The 22,694-nt window shown below is 56.6% G+C and overlaps 4 protein-coding genes across 4 annotated transcripts; 1 reads left to right on the top strand and 3 right to left on the bottom strand.

The window, feature by feature from the left end:
- Positions 1-52: 52 nt before the first annotated feature.
- On the bottom strand, positions 53-2,297 carry C8A04DRAFT_9931 (siderophore iron transporter mirC; the record flags this gene model as incomplete). Its single annotated transcript, XM_062785687.1, has 3 exons — positions 53-1,824; positions 1,874-2,004; positions 2,059-2,297. The coding sequence occupies 3 exons, from the start codon at positions 2,295-2,297 to the stop codon at positions 53-55; spliced, it is 2,142 nt and encodes a 713-aa protein (XP_062639641.1).
- A 3,734-nt stretch (positions 2,298-6,031) lies between these two features.
- C8A04DRAFT_25775 (uncharacterized protein) lies at positions 6,032-10,152 on the bottom strand (the record flags this gene model as incomplete). Its single annotated transcript, XM_062779689.1, has 3 exons — positions 6,032-9,144; positions 9,285-9,671; positions 9,894-10,152. The coding sequence occupies 3 exons, from the start codon at positions 10,150-10,152 to the stop codon at positions 6,032-6,034; spliced, it is 3,759 nt and encodes a 1,252-aa protein (XP_062639640.1).
- An 8,595-nt stretch (positions 10,153-18,747) lies between these two features.
- Positions 18,748-20,704, bottom strand: C8A04DRAFT_34992 (chaperonin Cpn60/TCP-1 family; the record flags this gene model as incomplete). Its single annotated transcript, XM_062783008.1, has 4 exons — positions 18,748-18,765; positions 18,822-18,995; positions 19,061-20,453; positions 20,646-20,704. 4 exons carry the CDS (start codon positions 20,702-20,704, stop codon positions 18,748-18,750), a joined length of 1,644 nt encoding a protein of 547 aa, XP_062639639.1.
- Positions 20,705-21,294: 590 nt separating this feature from the next.
- On the top strand, positions 21,295-22,413 carry C8A04DRAFT_25773 (uncharacterized protein; the record flags this gene model as incomplete). Its single annotated transcript, XM_062779688.1, has 3 exons — positions 21,295-21,304; positions 21,453-21,700; positions 21,790-22,413. 3 exons carry the CDS (start codon positions 21,295-21,297, stop codon positions 22,411-22,413), a joined length of 882 nt encoding a protein of 293 aa, XP_062639638.1.
- Positions 22,414-22,694: the final 281 nt, after the last annotated feature.

The raw sequence follows: 22,694 nt of genomic DNA, 5'->3' as shown, positions 1-22,694 counted from the left end.
AGGGTAAACTAAAAGAAACAAGACTGAAAAAAGAAAAGATACCAAGTGCTTGCTAGCTATGCACGCTCGAAACAGAAACCGACACCGTCCTCGTTTTAGGTCGTCCCCACCATTTCGACCACCATACCCCGTCGTTGTTCTCGGTTCGCTCCCTTTCCCTTGACCCGACCAGCCGTACTTGTGAGCCCATGTATCCCATCCCGTCACTGTCATCATCTTCCTCCCCGTCCTCGTCTCCATTATCATCATCGTCATCATCCCCCTCATCCTCACTCCCGCCCACATCATCCTCCTCAGCATCATGAGCATCTCTCCCAATCCCATCCAACCTATACTCCCCCACAAGCAAAGCCATCCCCACGACCGGCCCACACCCCACAAGCGCCACCCACAACAAAACCGTAATCGTCTCCTGATACGATCTCGCAATCGCCTCCCTTTCGGGGCTACCCCACGCATAACTACACGCCACCACAACGCTTGCATAAATCTTGTCTGCTTCGCTGCGCGCCGAGTCGGGTAAGTAAGCGTGGAGTTTACCGGGCACGAGACGGCCCCATATGGCGCCGGAGAGGGCGGAGCCGACGGCGGCGCCGACTTGCACTAGGGTTAGGAAGGAGGCGGTTGCTACGCCGACGTATTGTTGTTGTTGCTGCTGATGCTGGGGAGGAGAGGTGGTGGTGGTGGTGGAGGAGGAGGAGGAGGAAGAACGCCGTGGGTGAAGAAGGATATCAGGACTGCTAGCAGCAGCCTGGACGACCAGCTGCGTAGCGACATGCATCAAACCGGCGCCAGCGCCTAAAGCAGTCTGGGCCGACACGAGCGCGAACACAGACGCGCCGCGAGTGCGGGTGTGCAGGAGCACGGCAATCGCAAATGTGTAGAGAACAGCACCGGTAATGATAAACGGCCTCGGGCGCGGCGAGGCAAGGCGGCGGATGATGAGCGAGGCACAAAGGGCAGCGATGGTAGAGGCGAAGGAGAAGGTCTGGGTGATGGGGCCGGCCTGGGAGACAGGCAGGTTCAGGGCGACGAGGAGGTAGGAGTAGAAGTAGGGCTGGACGGCGATGTAGAAGACAGCGAAGTAGAAGAAGCCGAGGGCGCAACCGGCGCAAAAGGTCCGAGACCGAAGCAGCTGGAGAGGGAGGAGTGGGTGCGGCGCGCGGGATTCCCAGACTGGGAAGAATACCAGGAGCACGGCGCCGGTGAACATCATGAGGAGCAGTCGTGGGTCGTGCCAGCCTGCGGGGGAGCGTGAGACGAGCGTGAGAGGGATTAGGATTAGCGAGAGGCCGCCCGAGAGGAGCAGGGTGCCTCCCACGTCGAGATCGTGGAACAAGCGGTTGACGGCTGTGCTGAAGGGCTCGCGTTTTCCGGGATATTGGTGGTTACGCTTCGGCTTCTTGATGAGGCCCATCCTCTCCGCCTTGCGGCCGTTGAGGAACAAACTCAGGGCCAAGGGGCAAAACGCAAACGGGAGGATAATCGCCCAGATCCCGTAGCCGACCCGCCAGGTCGAGTTGGCGAGGATGAAAGCAGCGATGGCCGGGCCGATCCACACGGTAACGAGGAACGGGCTATCGGGCAGAGAGGAGAAGAGCGCGCGGTTCAGGAAGTCGCTGGTATCGGCGATGAAGACCTGCTGCAGGATCTGAAGGCCCGTCGATCCAGCCGAGTAGAAGATCTGGGCGGACGCGTAAGTCTGGACGTTCTGCGAGGCGGCCATTTGGATGTAGCCCAGCACGCAGAGCACGACGGAGATGCAGAAGGCCTCCAGGCGGCCAAACACATCGGCGAGCTTGGCCATGGGTGGTTTGATAACGGCTGTCCAGGTTAGTCTGGAATCTAAAAGGGGAAGGGGGATGAAATATACCGTTTACCACCCCTTGGACCACAAAGACCGTCGACAGCAGCGAGTGGTTGTTGAACGAGCTGACCGCAAAGGCCGTCAGGGAATAGGTGACCTGGCCTTCCAACGACACCGTAAAGGCCATGAGAAAGATGCTAGGTCGCCTATATTAGCGGACGTCTAACCAAAACCACAAACTGGACACCCACCTCAAATAAGCCACCACCAGCCCCCATTTCGACCACGTCCGGGCCACCGCCTCAATACGCCGGACGCCATCCTGAACATCCAAACCCAACTCCGGCTCGTCCACGTCCCCGCTCCCGGAACCAGCCGCCAAGTCCGCAACAGTGCCGTATTCCGCATCCCGGGTGTTGTCCGGCCGGCCCGGGAGCAAAGCGGCCCGGACATCACCATCGACGGGCGAGATGGTTTTAGCCTCTCCCATGTCCGCAGTCGGTTCCCGGCGTGCCGAATATCGATACTATCCGCGGGTTTAGGTCGAGCATCTACAGCCCCGGTCCCCCCGACAAACTTGGAACCTCTCGTCTGACAGGCCGGTGTCTCGCGCGCCCATGGGTTTCTTTGTTGCGGGGCGTCGGTGACTGTGGTTGTTCGTCGGTCGAAAAAACGGTCGATATTTCGGTTCCAAAGGTGACAGTGTAGGTAGGGGAGGATGTTATTCAAATCAACTACCCAAAAAGCCAGCCGTCTCAAAAGCCGCCAGCAGGTAAACGAAAAAAATAAAAAAAATAAACAAAAAGTCCCCCAATAGCAAATCGTTCAAAAACAGAAAAGTCGTAGGAACGGATCGGTCGTTTAATCAGGGGTGGTTCGGCATTATTATTTGACTCACTTGCCCGCGCTCATCAGCTGAGCCACCGAGCGAGCTCCCGCTGCGAACCACCACTCCGGCAGCAAGCAGCGTATTGTGGTCCCCGATTTAGTTATTGAACGACCGCCGCCTGTTTTGCCTGCTGCGGCCTGCGTGCCTGTCTTGTCTTGTGTTCCCCCACGCCGGACAGCAAAGGCCGGATTGGAGAGCGGGTTTCAGGTGGTGGGTGGGTGGTGTGTTGTCCAGTCACAGTGAGGGTTCGGATCGTGCCATAGGACGAGGTCTTGGAGGGAAGCTAGGAGAGGAAAGAAGAAAAAAAGATGATTCTAGGACGGAGGTAAAGCGAGAATAAAAAAGACAAGAATCGGAGTTTCTAAGTATGAGAAAATAGGTGAGTTCGGCAGAAGAAATGCGAAAACGAAACACCCTGACCGAGGCATCCCACTTCACTCACACACACACACACCTCTCCGAAGAACGGGGAAGGGGGAACACATCCCACACGCACACAGTGGATACACAGTAGCCCGACACAAGTCACCTTCGGCCTTCGGCCAACCCAATCCAGAGCCCGAGACGAACCGCCCACTCTCGTCCCAGGTCGGCAAATCTCAACCAAACTGCTGCATCGCAAAAAGCGAACAAGGAAAAAAAAAAAAGCAACTCGGAAAGCGCGAAGCACCTTGCAGGAACCAGTGACACTTCAGTTCTGCACCTCAGCTGCATGCTCAGGCAGGAGGGCAGTCACCGGGGCGTCGGAACCCCACAATTGGGGCGGATTTATCAGATCCTGTTGATAATCTGCATCCACTCAGCGTCAGTCGTGTGGGGAATCAGGCGGCCGGATGACCCGCTGGGCCGCTGCCGTCGTGAATACCTTCTTCCGCCTGTCTCTCCCGTCTGAACTCAGACATGGAGGAAACGATGAGGGGGAATGGGCTAGTGTAAAGTTCTAAAATCACTTTTTCCACACATTTTAATCAAATATCCAATCACTCGTAGTTGTCCACCGCATTGCATTTATCCTGCATCGGAACTTTTCTTTCCAGCCATGCCTCAGACGACGGTGTGGACGGTGTGCAACATCCCCACTTCTGCAGCGCCCAGCCGTCGGTTCGGGGGAGAAGGCAGGTGGCCCATCTGCAGTGCCTGATTCCCGGCTGGCGTTCGATGTCGCCTGACGATGTCGGGGTGTTGGGGCCGTGTCGTGTCGGATGTGTGCATTCTGTAGGAGGGGTTCCGCAAGAGGGGATGCGTCGGAGTTTCTCTTGCATACCCTCATACCATACGAAAACTGTGCGTGCGATTTGAATCCAAGGGACAAAGTGGGATCATTTTTAACTCTTACCTGCCCTGTTACAAAATAAAAAGCAATAAATCGCCTACCCTGAATTCCCTCTCGGACCCCGGATCAGATTGCCGAAGCAGCCGGGGACTGACGCTCACGCTGACGAACTCCGGCCCGTCCCGACGGCTTTTCACGGTTACAAATTCGGCCGGGCAGGCATGCTGCAATCTCCTGCAAGGATCGCCAAATCGCCGCCGAACCCTTTTTGGGCGCGCGGGGATAACATTAAATTTTTGAGCCTAGATAGAGTTCACGGTACTGTGTGCATGCTATGTAATTTGGAATCTCAATCCCCAGCCTACGGTAAACCAGGCATAATATCCTACCCGCAGGTCCAGCCCATCGAAACATTACATTTCCCAACCCAATCCTCTTTCCAACCCTATCTTCATCGCCATTCCATCACTCGACCGGTTAATCGAGCAAGCAAGCAATCGATCAATAAAATCAAGTTCAGCAAGCGAGTCAAACATGAGGATATATTCTCCTTTTCACTCAAGGCCCCATACCATCACCATTCCCTAACCAAACCATATTACCGACCAACCCATCCGCCCATCCCATCCTGCTCCATGTTGACCATCCGTCCGTCCCATCACCCCTATCCGCCCGCGACGAAGAAAACAAAGGAGATTGACCCCCCTAAAAAAAGGGCAATCCAGCATGCAGAGTGTAGATAGAGCATGTGTAAGCGTATATACATATAACGATTAACGAAAATACACAAGGACAACCAGACATGTATATCTTTTATTGCAAATCATAGGTAGAAAAAGGAGACATAAAATAGGTATAGGCATAAACAGTAAGTAAGTCAGTAGATAGGGTAAGTAAATAGTAGGAAGGAGGACCATAATTTTCACCACCCCCATCCATGAGACCAACCGCGATATCAACAACAGTGACGATATCAATAACATCAGCAATAACAACAGCAGCAGCAGCAGCACCAACAACAACAACACCAACACTAACAAAACAGGAATCAACTCATACGACGGCGTGAGAGACACTCAGGGGCGACGTGAAAAACGGGGCAACGAAAGATGGGCATAGACATAGACAGAGTAATCAAAAGTAAAACAAAAAAAAGTAGCAAGGCTCAATCAAAAAACATTGTGGTATCGTATCCCTTTCTTTCCTGGCCCTTTCTCTTCATTTCCCCCCGTCTTCTTCGTCTCTTACACAAAAAGTTTAAGCACAAGATATAAATGGATGGGTGTGTTACAAGTCGGCCGGCCGGCCAAACAACCGGGGAAACCTCGGATATTCTTCCATCCGGATAAGAAAGAAAGTTAAGGAAATAGGTGTGCACTAGTAATGGCGGGTCCGGAGAGGATAAAATGAATCGTGTGGAGATCGGTAGGGAGTGAGGTATGTCAAGAAGATAGATCGTGATGCATGCGAGACAGCGCTGGCGTGTTGTGTTGCGTTGTGTTGTGATGTGTGTTTGTATGGTGTATTATGTGTTGTATGTGTGTGCGTGTTTTCGCTGTCGAGCCTGGTGGAGCGTGTATTTGCATAGACAGAGACAGACCCGCGGCTCGGTAATGACGACCGCGACGAAACGGCGTATAAGTCCTATCCGTTCTGAACACCCAGAAACGGCGTCCCGCATGCATCAGTTGTGGTACAGATGGGATACGTTGAACGGCCTCGGACTCGTCGTCGGGTAATCTTCAATGCCCGGATGATCACCGTCGTGTAGTGTAGCGACCGGATATTGCGTGCGGCGCAGCACAACCAGCGGAGCGAGCGGTTGTGAGCCACTGGTACCGCCCACTGTGCCGTGGCTGCGCGTGTCTGTGGCGTTTATCACGACAGGCAGCGGCGGGTAATGTGCCGTGTCTGGCCAGACCGGGGCCGCCGAATCTTGATTGCCGTGTCAGGAGCCGTCTCGCACACCGTTATGGTACGGTATGGTATGGTACGGTGGAGTAAGTCTCCTACTCACGAGATGAGGGATGGAGTCGCAAACCAACGAGACAAGTCTTGTAGATCAAGCTTCCTCCATAATCCCTCCCTCGCCGCCCCCCTCTTCCCTCCACTCCCGGCTCTTCTCCGTCAGCCTGCGAACACCACCAACGCGCCCGGCCCACAAAGCCTCAACAGGCGTGCGGAAGGTAAACGCACGCTGCGAGCTGATCACGCCAATGGCCTGCAGCACGGCCTTGCGGCTGTCGCGGCCAAACACCGCTGGGTGGCTGATCCATTCGAGGCTGGACTCGAGCTCGGCGTCGAGGGCGGCCACGGTGGTAGCGTCAATGCCGGCTGAGGTGGTGGTGCCGATGGTGAGGCCGTCGTTGGACCGGCTGCGCGGGAGCAGGGGGTTCGGGATGGGGTTGTTATGGCTGTTGTTACCGCCGAGAGCGGCAGAGGCAGCGAGATGGGCCGAGGTAGGCGAGGGCGTGTTCTTACGGTCCGGAGTGCCCAGACGGTTCGGAGAGGTACCGTCCCGGTCCGAGCCTGGGTGAGGCGTAGACGGCTGCGACTTGAGGGTGTTCGCGCTTGTAGCCGTCGTCGGAGTGGGCGGAACGGGAGGCAGACCCCCCTTTCCAAGGCCCTTGAGGATAGAGCGGGTCTCGGCCAGCAGGGTATGTGCGCGGTCGTGTTGGCCGCGGCTTACCAAGGTCAGAGCACGGGTGAGCATGTCGGAAGTGAGCAGTTCCATGCGGCGCTGCACAATATGCGGATGCGGGGGGATCGGCGGGGCATTGCTGTTGCCCCAAGTCTTGCGCGGGTTCACAGCAGGCAGCATGGTGATGGCCAGCAGGCTGGGGCGGGTGTGCTGCACGGAGCCATCGCCGCGCAGGACGTCGCCCCAGCTAATCTCGGCCTGAATCAGCGGCACCTCCTCGACTGATACGGCGCGTTGCTCGTCCTGGTCGATGGCACCGCCGCCGAGGGCCTCGAGGCCGGACACAATGTTGTCCCACGGGTCTTGGGGCAACTGCTCCTGCGACGACGTATCGGGCAGCACGACCAGCTGCACCAGGACGTCACGCTTGTCACCAAAGCGCAGGTCGCCTAGGGAGGCCTCAGCCTCGCGGCCCGTGGCGCGCTTCGTGATCTGCAGCGCGCCGCTGATCTTGTGGAACTTGGCCGGCGAGCCCTCGGGCAGACGTAGCTTCAGCTTGACATTCTGGTGCGACAGCGTCTGGCTCGCCCCCAGACACCCAGCGAGGCACTCGCGCAAGTTCATCCAGTCCTTAACGTACGTGTACGACGCCTTGGTGCGCGTCGACAGCTCGATCATGGTGTCGGGTTTGTGCGTCATGCCCAGGCCGAACGAGTGGATCGTGATCTTGGCCGCTTCGGCGCGCGACACCACGAAGTCGACACTGTCGGCGTCCGACGTTGACGCGTCGCTGATCAGCATGATGGTCGCAATTGGGTTGTTGTACTTGCGCCCCATCAGCAGGTCCATGGCCACGTTGGCGCCCTCGACCACGTCCGCCCGGTGGCTCTTCTGGCCTACCGGCTTGATCGCGTTGAGCACGTTGCTCCAGCCTGCCCATGCCTTGGTCGTCATGCCCACGATCGGCACACCGCCGCCCGATGAGCCGAACGTCACCAGACCCATGCGGTCGCGTTCCCCAAGTGCCTGCACCATGAACCGTAACGCGTCGCGCACCAGGTTGATCTTGACACCCTGCATCGACGCCGAGATCGGCACCACCACGACCACATCAACCGGCACGTGGATCGACGCCTGAGGCCCCGTTTGGCTGCGTGCCGTGTTGGAGTGTGTGTGCGAGTGCGAGTGTGAGTGCGTGGGTGTGTACTCTGTGGGCGCCGTCGTGGCCGACTTGGGACCGCCCCACGACGATGACGCCAGCGACGACACACGCTGCGGCCGCCCTGAGGCGCCAGACACGCCCGAGCCCGAGCCGGACCCCGATCCCGCCCCTGATGCCCGGTTCCACTCGTCTTCCTCCGCCTCCGAATAATCCCCGCGGTCGTAGTCTGGGCTGCGCACCGGCGACGTCTCGACCGCGTTGAGGTCTAACAGCGCCTGTTGCCATAGCTTGAGTTGGTTGCGGTTCTCAAACCGCAGATGGAACTGCGGTAGCTCGGCCACCGACAAGCTGAGCGTCAGCACGTTCTCGTCGATGTTGCCCGTCTCCAGCACCTCGTGCAGGTGCTTCTTGATGAGAATCGAGCCCTTGAGCGTGCACCGCGGTAGTTTACGCGGTGCAGCCTCCTCGCCCCACGTGGGCTGCGTTAGCTGTGGCGCCTGCTTCTTCTCCTTGACGCAAATGAGCATCTCGGCAAATAGGAAGCACTCCAGCTCCTGCCACGATATCTTGTCCTTGCCGACCCGTAGCGTGCCGTAGAGCCGGAGCTTCCCAAATCGGCTAAAGTCCAGCCCGTGCCAGTTGTCCACCCGGCTGCGCAGGTTTTCCGTCATCTCGATCAGCACTTCAGGCGACTCGTACGGGTAGAACCGTGGCGCACTCCGCGCAGGCGACGGTGACCGCATCATCTCCTCGCCCGGCCCGCGCGATGTGGCCGGCGTGAGCGGCGGCGCGTTCTGCAGATCCTCCGGGTCCGGCCGCCATTTGTTGTCGGGTACTTCGATCGTCACGAGGCACGTTAGTGTCTGCTGCTGTCGAGACCGGTTGATAGTCGGGAATTCGGACCGCACTGTGACCGTCGGAGCCGGGATCGGATTCCGTGTCACCGATCGGGGGCTGGACAGCGACGTCTCCATCGCCTGTACATCGTAGTCGTGTCGTCGTGGTGGCCCGCTCTGTGTCGTCTCGGGGTACCCGCCCGAGGACGCCACGCCCGTGGCCTCGCTGTCCGTGCGGGCATGCCGTTGTCCTTGGTATTGGTGCTCGGACGATGGCGCCTCGCGGCTGTCTCGGCTCCCACGAAGGCTACCCTTGGTGTGGCTGTGGTTGCTGTTGTGGTGACTATTATTGATGCTATTGTTGATGTTGTTATGGTTGGCGGCCTCTCGCGGACCGCCGTGTCCAGCGGAACCACCCCGGGCACCAGATCCCCGACTGTGTGGTCGCCCTTGTGGGTCGTCCCAATGGGATGGTGTGGGTGTAGGGGTTGCTTGGGAGCGCGAGTCATTCGCGCGAACCATGTTGCTTATTTTTTCTACGCGCCCTCAGTGGTCAGTAACCATCCCATCGCCAGCATTCCGGAGGAGACCGGATGAACGTCTCGAGACGACTTTCCAGAGAATAGCAAAAAAAGGAAAAACAAAAAAAAAAAGTAGCAAAAAGGGGCCAACTCACCGATATCGAGCACATTTCCTCCACGGCTCGTGTCTAAATGTAGTGGCGCATTGCATGTCGGGCAATACTGCGAGTCGAACTCGCGGATGTACTCGTAGAAGCAGGCCTCATGCGAGACGTGCGCACACGAGAACTGCAGGATCTTCTCGCCGCGGAGCGTGTGCTCCAGCGGCTCCTCGCAGACGGCGCACTCGCTGCCCACAAACGTGCGCTCGCGGCGCGGCCGGCTCCGTTCGGAATTCATCCTGGTGAGAGACGGCGTAGGCGTGGCCGAGACGGCTCGCGAGTAGTTGTCTCGTAGTGTGGTGTCAGAGGAGAAGAGGGAAGGGGTCGTAGCTCGATGGGAGGATGGTGCTCCGCCGAGTGTTCCTGAGGAGATGGAGTGACCTAATTCATGCGTCCGCCACCCCAGATTAGCCTGCTGCTTCCTTATCTGCTAATGGTCTCCTAATCCCGATCTCGACCACGCGCACGGATGGGCAGGTGTTCAAGTCTGCAGGGTCCGCAGGCTCTCGGATACTCCAAATTTACACACGACGCGATGCACGGCTACGGCCGGTCGCCAAACCGAGAAACGTATACGAAAAGGGGGGACAAAACACCACGTACTCCTCTCCAAGTGCGATGGCGAAGGCGTGGCAGCGTACGTGCGCGCCGAGGCCAGGCTGCTCGCGTAGTCGTTCGATGGCCGGCCGGAATCGGTCCTCCGCAGAAGGCCACTACCAGACCGCGCCGTCGACGAGCCCGAACCGCCGAACCCTAAACCGGCAAGCAGTGACCGGTGGAGACTGGGCGACTTGTGCTCCCGGTCGTTTCCAAAACCCTGCCCGATGTTGCTGTTGCGAGATCCGTGGGACCTGCCGAACATGTGGGGATGTGGTGATGCGATGTGCCGTTTATTGCCTGTCGTCAAAGTGCTAAGCTCCGTCTGCGATGTGCTCGGTCGGCAAGGGAGGCTGGGCGCATGGAAGGGAAAGAAATGCAGGTTGCTACAAGCGTCGTGACCGTGAATCGCAAAGTGGCGTCGAAGTGTTAGGGTGTCGAGGTTTCAACGTATCGATAGCTGGATCGGTGTGTCGATGTGATGCCGTCGTGTCCGTGGTTCCGGAAGATCCTCTTGCTGCCTGATAAGTCCGGGATTGTTGCAAACCATAAAAGATATCGCTAGCTGTCGTGTCGGAGTGAAAGAGGGTAGCACAATTTCTTGGGGCCGACCCTTGGAAGCTATGTGTTTCAGGGGCGGTATCAACAATGCGGGTGTCGATCGGAGAGAAGGGGGCGGGGCATGGCCCGGGTCGGCGCGGAGCAGAAAAAGAAAAGAAAGTGGAACAAGAAGCAAGCGAATGCTACAAGTAAGTCGGTCGGTCGGCGTGTGTCCTGCGGGCGAATTGCTGACACTTCTTTTTTTGCCTTCTCTCCCTCTCTGCCGGCGTGTCGATCTTCGGGGGTCTTGGGATCCCGAAAAAGAGAGCAGACTTTTTTTCTTTTGCTGGCCGTTGCCTTCAAAAATGCGCCGGCCGTGAGCGTTGCGCGCCAAGAATGGGGGTCAAACCAGGGTTGCCCGGTATTCGGATCTGGAGTCACCAGCTCAGCGGGCACTTCGCTCGAGATCCTGTCCGTAAGACGGGTAACTACTGGCGTGCTTGGTGTTGCAAAGAGCGGTTGGATGTTGTCTGCAGCCGCGGAAAAAAGCCCCCCAGCCTCCTTGGCAATCCAATAAATCCAGTCAGTCAGCCGCTTGCAGCCGACGAGATCGCGCGTATTTTCGACGTTGCCACCTATCGCGCGCTTCTTCGCAAAGTTGTGCGTCGCCTGTCGTCCTCTCTGCTTTGGGCACAGGAAGCTGCCTCCTGAGCGTAATTATAGTAAGAAGAAACCCAACATATAATAATAATAATAATAAAAGAAGGAAGTTGGTCCCGTCCCCGGCCGCAATGCTTCACAGAAGCAAGAGGTGAGGAAATACGGCCCCGTCGTTGGTCAATGGCGGTTCCCGTGTGTTCAGGTTCACCTCGCAAAGGACCGCGGGGGGAGGAATCGCGAGTGGTCAGGGGACTAAAAATGGAGCCGCGAGGCTATAGGAGAGTGTATTATTATAAGTTGAGAGACGTCTCCGAACCAAGGGCGTGGCCGGGTCGCGTTCCTACGGCATCTCGCTGTCCCAGCAGATGGAGAGGGGGGAAACAAGGTACTTGGGAGGTTTGGCCTGGCTTTCCATGTCTGGGAGCCGGACGGTCTTGAATCCCTGCGGCCCCAGATCGCTGAGCAGTGAGTGGCTGGTTTGGGTCGAAAAAGGGACAAGGGCGCTATCAGCCCTGTCCCTGCTGGCAGCTTTCGTCGTCGTCGTTGCTTCCGTGGTGGGGTCGACAGGCACTCTTCCTCGCACGACAAAATTGAGGTACCAGGACCGGACGGGCCAGGGTTCACGCAGTGCGTCGATTCGCCCAGGCGTGCAGGGGTTTCGATCATTGGTTCCCAAGCCAGCGAGACGTGACAAGACGGCAGCTTCCACTCTCGTCCGCTTCTGTTCCTTGCCGCAAAGACACATGGAGCAGCGAGCCGAGGACGTTGCAGTCTCCTACATATCGGGAGGAATATTGACCTGAACACAGGCCAAACTTTCCACTTGACTCTCTCAAAGGAGGTCTCGGTAACGTACCGCTGTGGGCGGGACGGCTTGGGGTTGCTTCTGAGGATTCCAAAACGGTGCCGTAGCGCCCACCGTTTCTGTGCCTCCTTTCTTGACGTCCTGTCCGTGCGACTGACGCCCTCTGCGAACAGACAGTGCCTCCCTTGCGCCTGCTTGATGCGTCCGTGCCTCGAACCAATATCGCGACCTCGCACCTTCGTGCCCACTGGAACGTGATGCAGGATTCTGCAGCTCACAAGTGGGCTTGCTCAGCGGGCGCAAATGAGATCAGACCGGGCTTGGCCGAGCGGGTCATCCTAGCGCACAACAACCACATTTTTGAACGGCGAGTAATGGATGACGGACGGATCACCCTCCGGCCTCACGTCCCGAGTCATTAGCAAACGATAACTAGACTCCCCGCTGCGTCCGGTTGTTGGTGATGATAGAGAGAGGGGGGGCATACGAATAGGCTCACTCGATATCCTACATCCTACAAAGTACACTACTTCATGACAGCCAGGTTCTTCGATTTCTGCGGCCGCTACAAAACTCGCGAGGCACCTTTTTGAAACGTCGATTGTCGAAATGGTCTTGGACCTCCGCAATCCGATCTGTCGTCGTCTGATGTTTGCTACAGAACGCCCAGTGCTCACAAACATGGCCGCACGTGGCATTGAGACCGGGAGAACGCCAACCGGCTAAAATAACGTTAACGTTAGTCCCTGGCGTCCTTGTCCCCGGTATGGCCGAATTGCTGGTGTCATCCATCGCGTTCTGTGTTGATCTCCCCGTTTTCTGCTCAACGAACTGGCAAAAAATAGACTTGTGAGAAGAGGAGAGCTCCCGTTTTGGATGGATGGAAAAATTGCACCGACGCCAAGAACAGGAAGCATGGCGGGCTTGCTCTTTCCCACTTGGCAAGTGCGAAGTTAGCGCCAGATGCGTCGCTCCCCGAAGCAGCAGGAGCAGCCCAGACAGGTTGACGCCTGTTGCCCAATCCAGTAAGAACCAGAAGATTGGACAGCGCGGGCTCTTCTCGAAGCTTTCAGGAACCACCCACACCTCACACACACACGCACAACGCACAAACTTGATATTTTCCTGATAATAGTGTAGACTTTCAGATACTTCGTCCACACGTCCCCGAGAATGACACTGGAAAAGGGCATCACCAATGAGCCTGGTGGAGAGTTTCTCACTTTTCACCATGTCTCACTTCCAAATTACAGATGCTCGTGTCGTCACCCGCTTACTGAACTCGGGTGATCGTCAGCCTGGATGGAATCTGGGCTTGCCGCTCATCAGCGTGGGCGCTCCATGGTTTGTGACGATCTGCCGCTCCTTACTTCACAAACTGCATTGGGGACAACTTTGTTGATCACCCGACCAAATGCCACGCGATCACGCTGGGTAGTGGCCATTCATGAAAACACGAGACCCTCATCTCCAATTTCCTTCCGGCGTTGCGAGGCGGAGAGCACGCGGGAGCGTGAGATCCTGTCAACGGCGAGAGGGTGATGGATCACTGTCGAGAACAGAAACAAATGACGAGTCGATGGGCCAGGTTCGAAAACCGGGTCGCTGCATTCGTCTGTGCGCGCCGCGCCAATAATGTTACAAGTTGTCGACGCACCTCGTCCAGCGACGGCATCTCGGTGGAGGAACCGAACGATGCAGGACATGCGGGCACATCACGCTCACCGTCTCCCGTCTAGTGTACACTAGATCGTCCTGTCCGCAATCGCAAAAGGGCCCTGCTTTCGGACATTGATGAGATCAAACTATACCAGTACTAGAGCACGGTAAATCTTGTGCTAGTGGGATCCCATCAACCCACTTCGCGCCACTCACCTGGTTAGGGTTTCTGTCAACGAGTTCTCGATCTCCGTCTCATTCCTTCAGCGCCCGCTAACGTTAAACCCGGTGGCCCGGCTCGCGCCACGGCACCGAGATCCCGATTACCCTCGCCAACGAGCGACAACAGCCTAGACGGAAAAGCGCCGAGCCACACCAATCCTTCCCAGCGACAAAGAAGCGAGATCCAGTTCCCGCTGCTTGGGTCGAATCAGAATCCGTCCCCAACCTGCGTTCGCGTTAGCCTGGATCAACCGAGACGCCATTGAGCCCGAGAGCGAATTAGAGAGCCTTGAAGATCAACCCTCGGGAGCAAAGTCCCTTGATGAACATCTTGTCTCTGGCAACCGCCGAAGAAAACGTGGTCTTCAGGATTGCGAACTCGGCCTCCGAGGCGTTCGTTGCTGGCCGAGCTAGACTGAAATCTTAGGAGGCGGGCACGTGTGTTTGCCAATACCACCATCGCCGCCATCTTCGAAGGCAACTCAAGTTTCGCGGCGTGAGCCAGTGGAGTACTTTGTTCGTGGGGGGCACAGCTTCCTCAAATGCGACCCCATTACACACAAATCGGCCGCGCCGTTTCAAGGACAACCAAGTTGTGTGTAGCGTAGTGTATGTACACTATGTGTGAATGTCAAGGTCTTCAAAAGAAATGCCCCTTGATCCCTCCCCATCGAGCCATCCACGCCATCCTAGTGCAAGTTCATGAAACAATCTTTCCAGGCAAGGGCGGCATGACGGGACTGAATTCTGTGGGGTGAACACCCATCCCACATGTCACACATCTCGACAAGCCTTGCTTGGGAGGATTCACAACGGTTTCGTGCCCCACCCAGCGACCCCTGGGGGCAGTTCGGGGAGGCTTCCCTGTCCATGACACCACCCAGCCGGCTGCCCCCCCAGAAAAAAGAACAAGCAATTGTTTCACCATCGGCATGGCGAGCCGGGCGGGAGCGGCTCCGTCACTCCGGGTTTGTTCGCGGGGGCTGCCAAATGATTCCAGCTTCAACATCAAACTCACATCCTCAACGCCCGGCTGTGGCCAAACTACAAGTTAGTATCTCTCAAAGGCCCCGGGCAAAGCAACCACCCGCCGTACCATATCCCAGCAAAAGCACCGCGTAAATCCCCGAGCAATTTTCCCCGGACTCCGCTCGAACTTCCTCATCTGCCGATCCTCCGTTTTTTTCATGTCAGAGACATGGGACGAGGGCAGGCAACACACAACGGCAACTCCCTTCTTTCTCCTCTCTTGGAGCGAACTTCCATCGGCCAGGTGTCGCGGCCGCACACCTTGTCCGGTCGGGTCAGGAAACGGCCAGCGGCAGGCAATCACAACCCAGAAATGCCACCACGACGGGGGTTTTCAAGTTGTCATGCATCAGCAGTTGCAGCGGCCGCAGCACGAGCGGTTTCTCCTGCAGATGATGCCCACTGCAACGCTCCACAAGCAGTCGATTGTGCCCCTGGCGAAGTTGCGTTTTGCCAAACAGGCCGTCTGGCCCCTTGGGCCTTCGGCCCAGGTTGTTTGGGAGTACCACAGTAATTATCCCGTCCCCCGCAACGGTCTCCGCTCTCGAGCCGCTCCATCACGAAGCGAGCGAGACGTCCCCAGCGCCAAGAGGGTTTTGGCCAGGCCTCGTAAACATCGGATTTGGTTGACACTTGACAGTAACAGTGGCACCAAAGTCGAAGAAAAGCACACAACCTCCGACCCCGTCCTCGACCAGGACAACGGCAGTCGCCCAATCGAACCCCCCAGGCAACAGAAAACGCCTCGGCAGTTTGAAACCAAACGAATCGCAGCCACGGTAGTTAATCAGGGGCCGTTTTTCCCTGCCTATATTTCCAACGTGTTAACGGCGAGGTTGCTTGCCGGGACCCGTGAGCATCCTGTATTATTTGGATCGGCTCGACGAGACTGCTGCCCCGAGTCGCACGGCTGGAGCCGATGGGCCAATGAGAGAGACATTTATTGCTCGCCTTTGTTTCTTTCTTTCGTTGTTTCTTTTCTTACCGACGACGCGGTGTTACCGTTTCGCTCGGCTATGCTTTTTAACTTGTGGTGACCTTGCAGCACAAATTCGAAGACTTGGCATGGCAGGAGACAATGGCAGAAGACAGTAACGGAGTGTTGTGTGATAACTTGACGCTTCTGGGTTGGCATGCATGCCGCAGGTCTCAGAACGCTGTCTGTCAAGCCATCGTGTCACAGATGTTGATTGTGCGAACATGGGGGGAGACTGCGAGACAAGGTGATCGGGAAATTTTCCCAACCCAAACCGTTGGGTGAACTGTGGGCTTGAGCGCTCGCAACACAAAAGTTTGACATTTCCGGGCTCGAATCATCCGTTCATCTTGTTCCGTTTGGCTTGGCGCGTGTCTTGGACAACGGGGGACGTTCACGTAATGGACGAACATCCCCCGCATTTTCTGCTCAAGTTGCGAGGCTAACGTTAGCGGCCGGCAAAGAAGCTATGACGCTTTCTGAAGAAGGTCTGACCGCGCGCCCCAAAGGAAGAGAGAGCCAATATCGGGCACTGGTGAGGCGAGAGAGGGATCCACGGGCGGAAAGCAGGCAAGCCCTAGCTTTCTTGAGCCTTAGCGGCCGAGTTCCGCCCGAAATGGACGACGCATCACGAGAAGTTTTGCTGCTCATTTATTCCTCTTTGGGGGTGAGAGGCAAGAGAGGGTGTGGTGTTGGTTGCTCAGCCGTCTGTGTGGCGGCATATGCTGCTCGCTGCTCTGGGGAGGAATTGGAAAACGGTACTGTGGCTTGCAGATGTTGGTGGTTTCGGGAGTGCGGCGCGGGATGTGAAGCAGGCTGTCTCTCCGCGGCCATGATATTAAGTCTCGGGAGGGCAGAAGCGTACATACACTACAGTGCTAGTATGTGTCAACCGCAGACAAACAGCACGGCATCATGGCCTAGGTTGTCGCGGGATATCAACACCGCAGAGTCGGCCACGCCCAAATGAGTGTTATGAAAACGCCGGCGTTTTCTCAGTGCTATTCGCTCTATTCGCCCCGTCATCAAGAAAAATCGATAACCTCAGGTCATCTAGCCCTGAATAACAGACGTCAGGCCAGGTAAGCCAGGGTAAGAGCCGTAAACTATCCGTACAGCATCACGGAACACCGCTCAGTCCCTTTATTCCCAGATGTTCCTTTTCCCAAGTGCAGCATGTCGTGCATATCTGAGAGGTGTGCGTGCAGACATGCCGGTATAATACCCAAAATATATCCCTGGGCAGATCGATGATGAACCCCAACACTGGGAGTCTCCTCACCTGGCCGCTGCGAATAATACAGAACCAAGTGTGCACGGTTCGGTCCCTACCTCTGAGCCAAGTTCATATACACTACCTACTCTACCGTAGCATTATCCGTGCGCGCTCGACCCCTCTTCCCTTACCGAACTACAGAAGGTAGCAACGAGGTAGCTCGGGACGAAGATATTTTAAACTCTAAACGAACCAGGCTCAACTACTACAAAGGCGTTGGATGTGTATGTTGTGTCTGTGCCAACGGCAGGGCTGCATGTGACTTTTCTCTCATCGGGGTCTGTGCCTTGCCTGTGTCTGTGGGTATGTACGGTATGTGGGATATGGTGATAGTGAACTACATAGGATATATCGAGTTGGTTCTGCTGGGATCTCTCGTGCTGTTTGTTAGTTTACTTGGTTATTGTATATTGCGTGTTGTGTACTATGTCGGTTAGATAGATGGCGGTGAGCTCAATCAGTGCTGTCAGTCTGTCAAGTTATGGTACGGTGTATGTGGATGGGGGACTGTGTCAGACGTTGTGTTGTGCTGTATGGTTGGTAAAACGGTGAGTTCTTAGGCTTGAGTCTTGCTTTCGCATTTTTCTGTTATTTATGGGGGTATTGTATTCTATCTGGACTGTGCGTGAGAGAAAGAGAAAGAGGTCCAAAAAGTTCTCGAGTTGCATTGTTACAGGCGCACAAGATCGTTTCCTGTTCCTCCCCAAAGTTGGCTGTTGAGTCCTGCAGCTGTTGTTCCGGAACCTGCCAGCCGGTTTCCAATGATGGGTGGGGGATGTATAATAAGGGGGATATACCCAAGGAATCATTACACCATGGCCCCAAACGGAACCTGTTGATAGGCAGCAAAAACAAAGAAAAAAGCATCGGAGAAGGCTAACACAAGACAAACAAACCAATATTTCGTTCATAAGATCGGCTGTTAAAATCATGGCGCAGAATACATCCCACCTATCGCAAAGACTACCTTATTCCCCCTCCCCCATTTAATAGAGCCGCCTTTAAGTAGTCCCTGGTAGTCTGGTTCATGATGTGCGATTCTGCTTGCCCCGGATTTGCTTTTCCAGGTATCCAGCTGCCAGAAACAAGCTACTTCAGGGGAACGAGATGAGGAAAATGGAACAAGAAAAGATACGGAATGAGGGCAAGCAAAACCCCGGGTACGAATGAAAGGAACACAGTCATGCGTGTCTTGGGGGTCAGGAGTACATAGTAAGAAGCGGTAAAAAAAGAAAAGAAAAAGAAATATCAAAATAGAATTTTGGGAGGGGAGGGAGGAAGAACGTGGGGGGCAACATCGCAAAAGGGGCTGAAGCAAAAAGAATAGGTTGAAACCGTGAGAGTAACGATTAAAACCCCTCGAAGTTAGGCGAGGTAGAGGGCATTGAGTCTGAGGTGGGCTTATGGGGGTGGTGATGATTCGGTAAATTCCCCTCGAATAAATGCGTAACAGGAAGGCGGACTGGGGAGGCTGTGAAACAAAATCGGAGGGCATACACATCGCTACGCATCGCATCACATCGCATCAAACAACCAAGGCATAGCCAAAGAGATAATTGTACCAGTCTGGACCAGTGTTAATTTTCCACTCGCCCTATCTGACACCTCGGCCGTACGCCCCCTTTTCTTTTTTGTTTCCGGGACGCCACGGGACTAGGTAATCCATTCATATTGAGTTTCAAATCCAGAAAGATCAGTCCTCGTCCCAGTTCTGGTATGTACAAGTTAGCAATAGGGTTCATAGTCCTGAAAAGTGGACGGGCGTACCGGGTTAGGTCCAGGCGGCTTCGGCCCGCCGGCTTGGCGGGCAACAATGATCTGGTCGACGGACAGGACTGTCCGGGCGGCTTCGGTGGCCAGCTTGATGGCCCACTGCTTGCTCACGAGCAGGTCGAGGATACCTTCGTCCTCGGCGTCAAGCGTCCCTGAGTTGTCCTGGTTCTGGGAAAGAGTTAGCGGAATGTCTACATCAATGGAAGAATGCTTAATTTAGGTTCTGGCCATACCTCGATGTCGACACCCGTGGACCAGCTGTCCGATTTCTGATGAGCGGCGTACAACCGGCTGAGCACCTCGGTGGCGTCCAACCCAGCGCTCTCAGCCAGCGTCCGCGGGACAACCTCAAAGGCCTCGCCAAACTTCTTGATAGAGTACTGCGCCAGGCCCTGGGTCTTGTCACCGATGGCCTGTATCCTCTCAACCAGCTCAACCTCTGTGGCGCCGGCACCGGGGACCAGGCGGGGGTCCTTGGTGATGGCCTTGATGACGTTGACACCGTCGTCGACAGCGCGCTCGATGTCGTCGAGGTGGTTCTGGGTGGCACCGCGGAGGACCAGCGTTGCGGTCCGCGTGGCCTCGTCCTCCTGGCGGAAGACAGTCACGCGGTCGCCGCCGATCTCCTCCGTCTCGACCACGTCGATGTTGCCCATCTCGTCGGGCATCGGGGCGCCGAGGCGGGCCAGCGGGGTAGCGCCGACGACGCGGCACACGCGGCGCAGCTCGAACTTGCTGAGGATCTTGATGGTCAGGATGCCGTAGCGGTTGAGGTAGTGCATGGCTAGGTCGCCGACGGTGGACCCGGCGACGACGACGCGGAGGCCGACGTCGTGTAGCTCCTTGATGGCGGCCTCGAGGCGCTCCTCCTCGCCCTTGGTGAAGTCGAGCATCTCCTGGGCGTTGTGCAGGAGCACGGTGCCCTTGGTCTCGGTCTGGGTGATGTCGATGGGGCAGGTGAAGACACCGACCTTGGCCTTCTTCGCCTTCTTGACCGACCCATTGGGCTCCTTGGGGAACACCATGCCGCGCACGACCCGGCTCTGCTCGAGGCTCCCGCCCAGGATCTTGACCACACGCACGTTGTCGACGTTGAAGTTGGCCGGGTTCTTGGGCAGCACCGAGAGGACAGCCTCGGCGACGAGTTTCGAGAGAAACTCCTCGTTACCATTCTGCTTGCTCGCGATGACTGTCCGTACGGCCTTGCTGAGCTGCTCCTGCGACCGCAGATCCTCCACCTTGTCGACCTCGAGCTCCTCGAGCGTCTCAAGGGCGATCTTTTGTGCCCGCTCGTATCCCGTGACGATATCCGACGCCTTTAGCCCCATGCGCAGCAGGTCCTCGGCCTTCTTGAGCAGCTCGCCGGCTAGGACGATGACGAGGTTTGTGGCATCGCCCATCTCGGACTCTTGCTGTTGGCTGGCCATGACCAGCAACTTGGCGGCGGGGTGTACAACATCAAGTTCGCGGAGGATCGTGGCAGCGTCGGAGGTGAGGATCATCTTTTGCAGGTGGTTGATGACGATCTTGTTGCGGCCGTAGGGGCCCAGCGACGTTTGGACGGTCGACGAGATGGCCCGGCAGGCGTCGATGTTGCGCAGGACAGCACCATCTTCGGAATCGTAGCTGGAACAGTGATAAAAGCAGATGGTCAGCACGAGTTTCTGGGGTATGCGAGTGCTGGTGTAGGTTTTGGCAACACCGTCTACTTCAAGACGCCCCTGAAGCAAACCAAGAGAGCGGTATGGCGGGGTAGCAGAGGCACGAGATACCAGGGCCCAAACATCTGCAACAAGGCAAAACTAGCAGAAAACTTACTTGTTGTAGCCCTGCTTGAACAAGCCCGCGTTGGGCGCATTGGGGATATTTAGTGACATCGCGGTGGTGGTCTGGGGGCTGTTCGAAGGGGGATGGTTCGGCGAAAGAGTCGCCTGTTTACGACGGACTGCTCAACTTCTAAGCTCCCACTGCTGCCCGCCTTGGGATCCATAAAAAAAAGTTGGTGAACCAAATCGAATCCGGTCAACACACGGCAGCCTCAGCCCCGCAGTCCAGGGAGGCCCAATGAAATTGCCCGTACCGCCTGGGCGTCGACGCGTGCCCAGGCACCGGGCCCCGGAAAGACGCCCTGAGGCACCCCTGTTAGGTATGCTTTCGGGCTGTTTGTGACCCACTGTAGCGGCTTTGTGCCATCCATTGCGATTGTCAGCCTTGTTGCTCGCGACACCTCAACCACCACGTTCCGGAACCCGGAATCCCTTCGTGACTTTCGACTTTCCACATAACACAACCGCACACCCGTCCACTTGACGACTAAGCGCCGAGACCGATCGCATCGTTTTTTCGAAACACGACAACAAACCAGTCTATTTAAAAATCTTTCGAGCGGGCTACTCTTCCCGTTTGTTTCTCCGAACCGCGAACTTCGCCAGCACTCAATCGTTGATTGCAACCGTCAATCGACACCATGGCACCTGGTAAGCTGGAGTTTTTGTTTCTTTATCGACTATTGTCATTGAAATATCGTTGATCGACGCGTCTTTCAATTGCGAAAACTCGGAAATCAATGCGTTAGTCGCTTCTGAGGAATTGGTGTCGGCTAACTTGGGTGGTTTCTCGCTTTAGCATCGGCTGTGGTTCCGCCGGCGCTTCCTCCCTCGGTGGAGGAGGCGTATCGCAGGAAGTGCATCCAGCTGCGCCAACGGACCAACGAGGTCGAGGAGGCCAACGATGCCGCCCGCCTTCGACTCGCCCGGCTTAAGCGCCAGGTCCTGAAGATGCGACTCGAGCGTGCGTTCCTCCTCGAGCAACTCGCCAAACGCTCGAGCACCAACGTGGAGGATTCCGACGGTAGCCCGAGCCCGCCTCCGACGGTAAGTGTACAGTGCCGTTACTTTAAGACTCGTTCAATTGCTTGGATCGAATGAAGCGGATGTGTCGCTGACTTGTCCCGCCATCGCAGCCTAAGGAGAAGCCGCTGCGTATCAAGCGCGGCCACCGCAAGCCGTCGGCGTTCCCCGCCAATGTTGATGCTCCGTCTTCCGTCAACGCCGCGACCCCGGGCTCGACGACCTTTATCAGCCAGAACCTGCTCGTTCACTCGCCTAGCTCCGACGCCTTCTCAGCCGCCCAGCAGGGCGAGGGCAGCAAGTCCAACGGCCTGCACAAGGGCGCGCCCAAGAAGCCTGGCACCGCGTTCGAGTTGTACTGCGACGACAACAGAGAGTCGGCCAAGGAGAAGGCCAAAGAGGGCGACAATGTCGAAGACGAGCTTTCCAATGCCTGGAAGGAGCTGCCAGACAAGGAGCGCGACGAGTACCAGTCGCGCGCCGACAACCAATTGGCCGAGTACGAAAAGGACAAGGAAGCGTACGACGAAGCCAAGGCTAAGGCCCAAGAAGCTGCTACCGCAGCTGCAGAGACTGTCCTTAAGGCCGACGATCGCGACGACAAGGCCGACTCAACCGAGTCCGACCGCCCTGCTGTTGAGACCGGTGATCGGGAAGCTTCGCGCCAGCAAGAAGACGTGGAGATGACAAATTACGACACCGATCAGGAAACACAGGGGGAGAAGCCTGAGGAGTAGAATTACTCTGGCCATCGCGACGCCATGCGTCGGCCAGGCGGGTACTCAAGCGCTCAACCCGTCGGCATTGGCAATCATCAGGGCAATCGGAGCAGGGAGGTGGAAAGCCTCTTTACGCGAGGCGGAGTGTACGATCAGCAGCCGGCAGGAACATCTTTACAGTTAGAGAGGAAGGCGAATTATCGGCAAGAGGCACAGACACAGCATTATTTTGGCGGGACTTGTACGAATAGCAGGCAAGGCGCGTCTCATTCACAGCAGAATTATTTGGGGTTTGGCAG

Source organism: Dichotomopilus funicola (genome assembly GCF_033296635.1).
Source record: "Dichotomopilus funicola strain CBS 141.50 unplaced genomic scaffold C8A04scaffold_9, whole genome shotgun sequence".
NCBI lineage: Eukaryota > Fungi > Ascomycota > Sordariomycetes > Sordariales > Chaetomiaceae > Dichotomopilus > Dichotomopilus funicola.
Note: the sequence above shows the minus strand (reverse complement) of the source record. Positions and strands in the feature narration are given on the sequence as shown.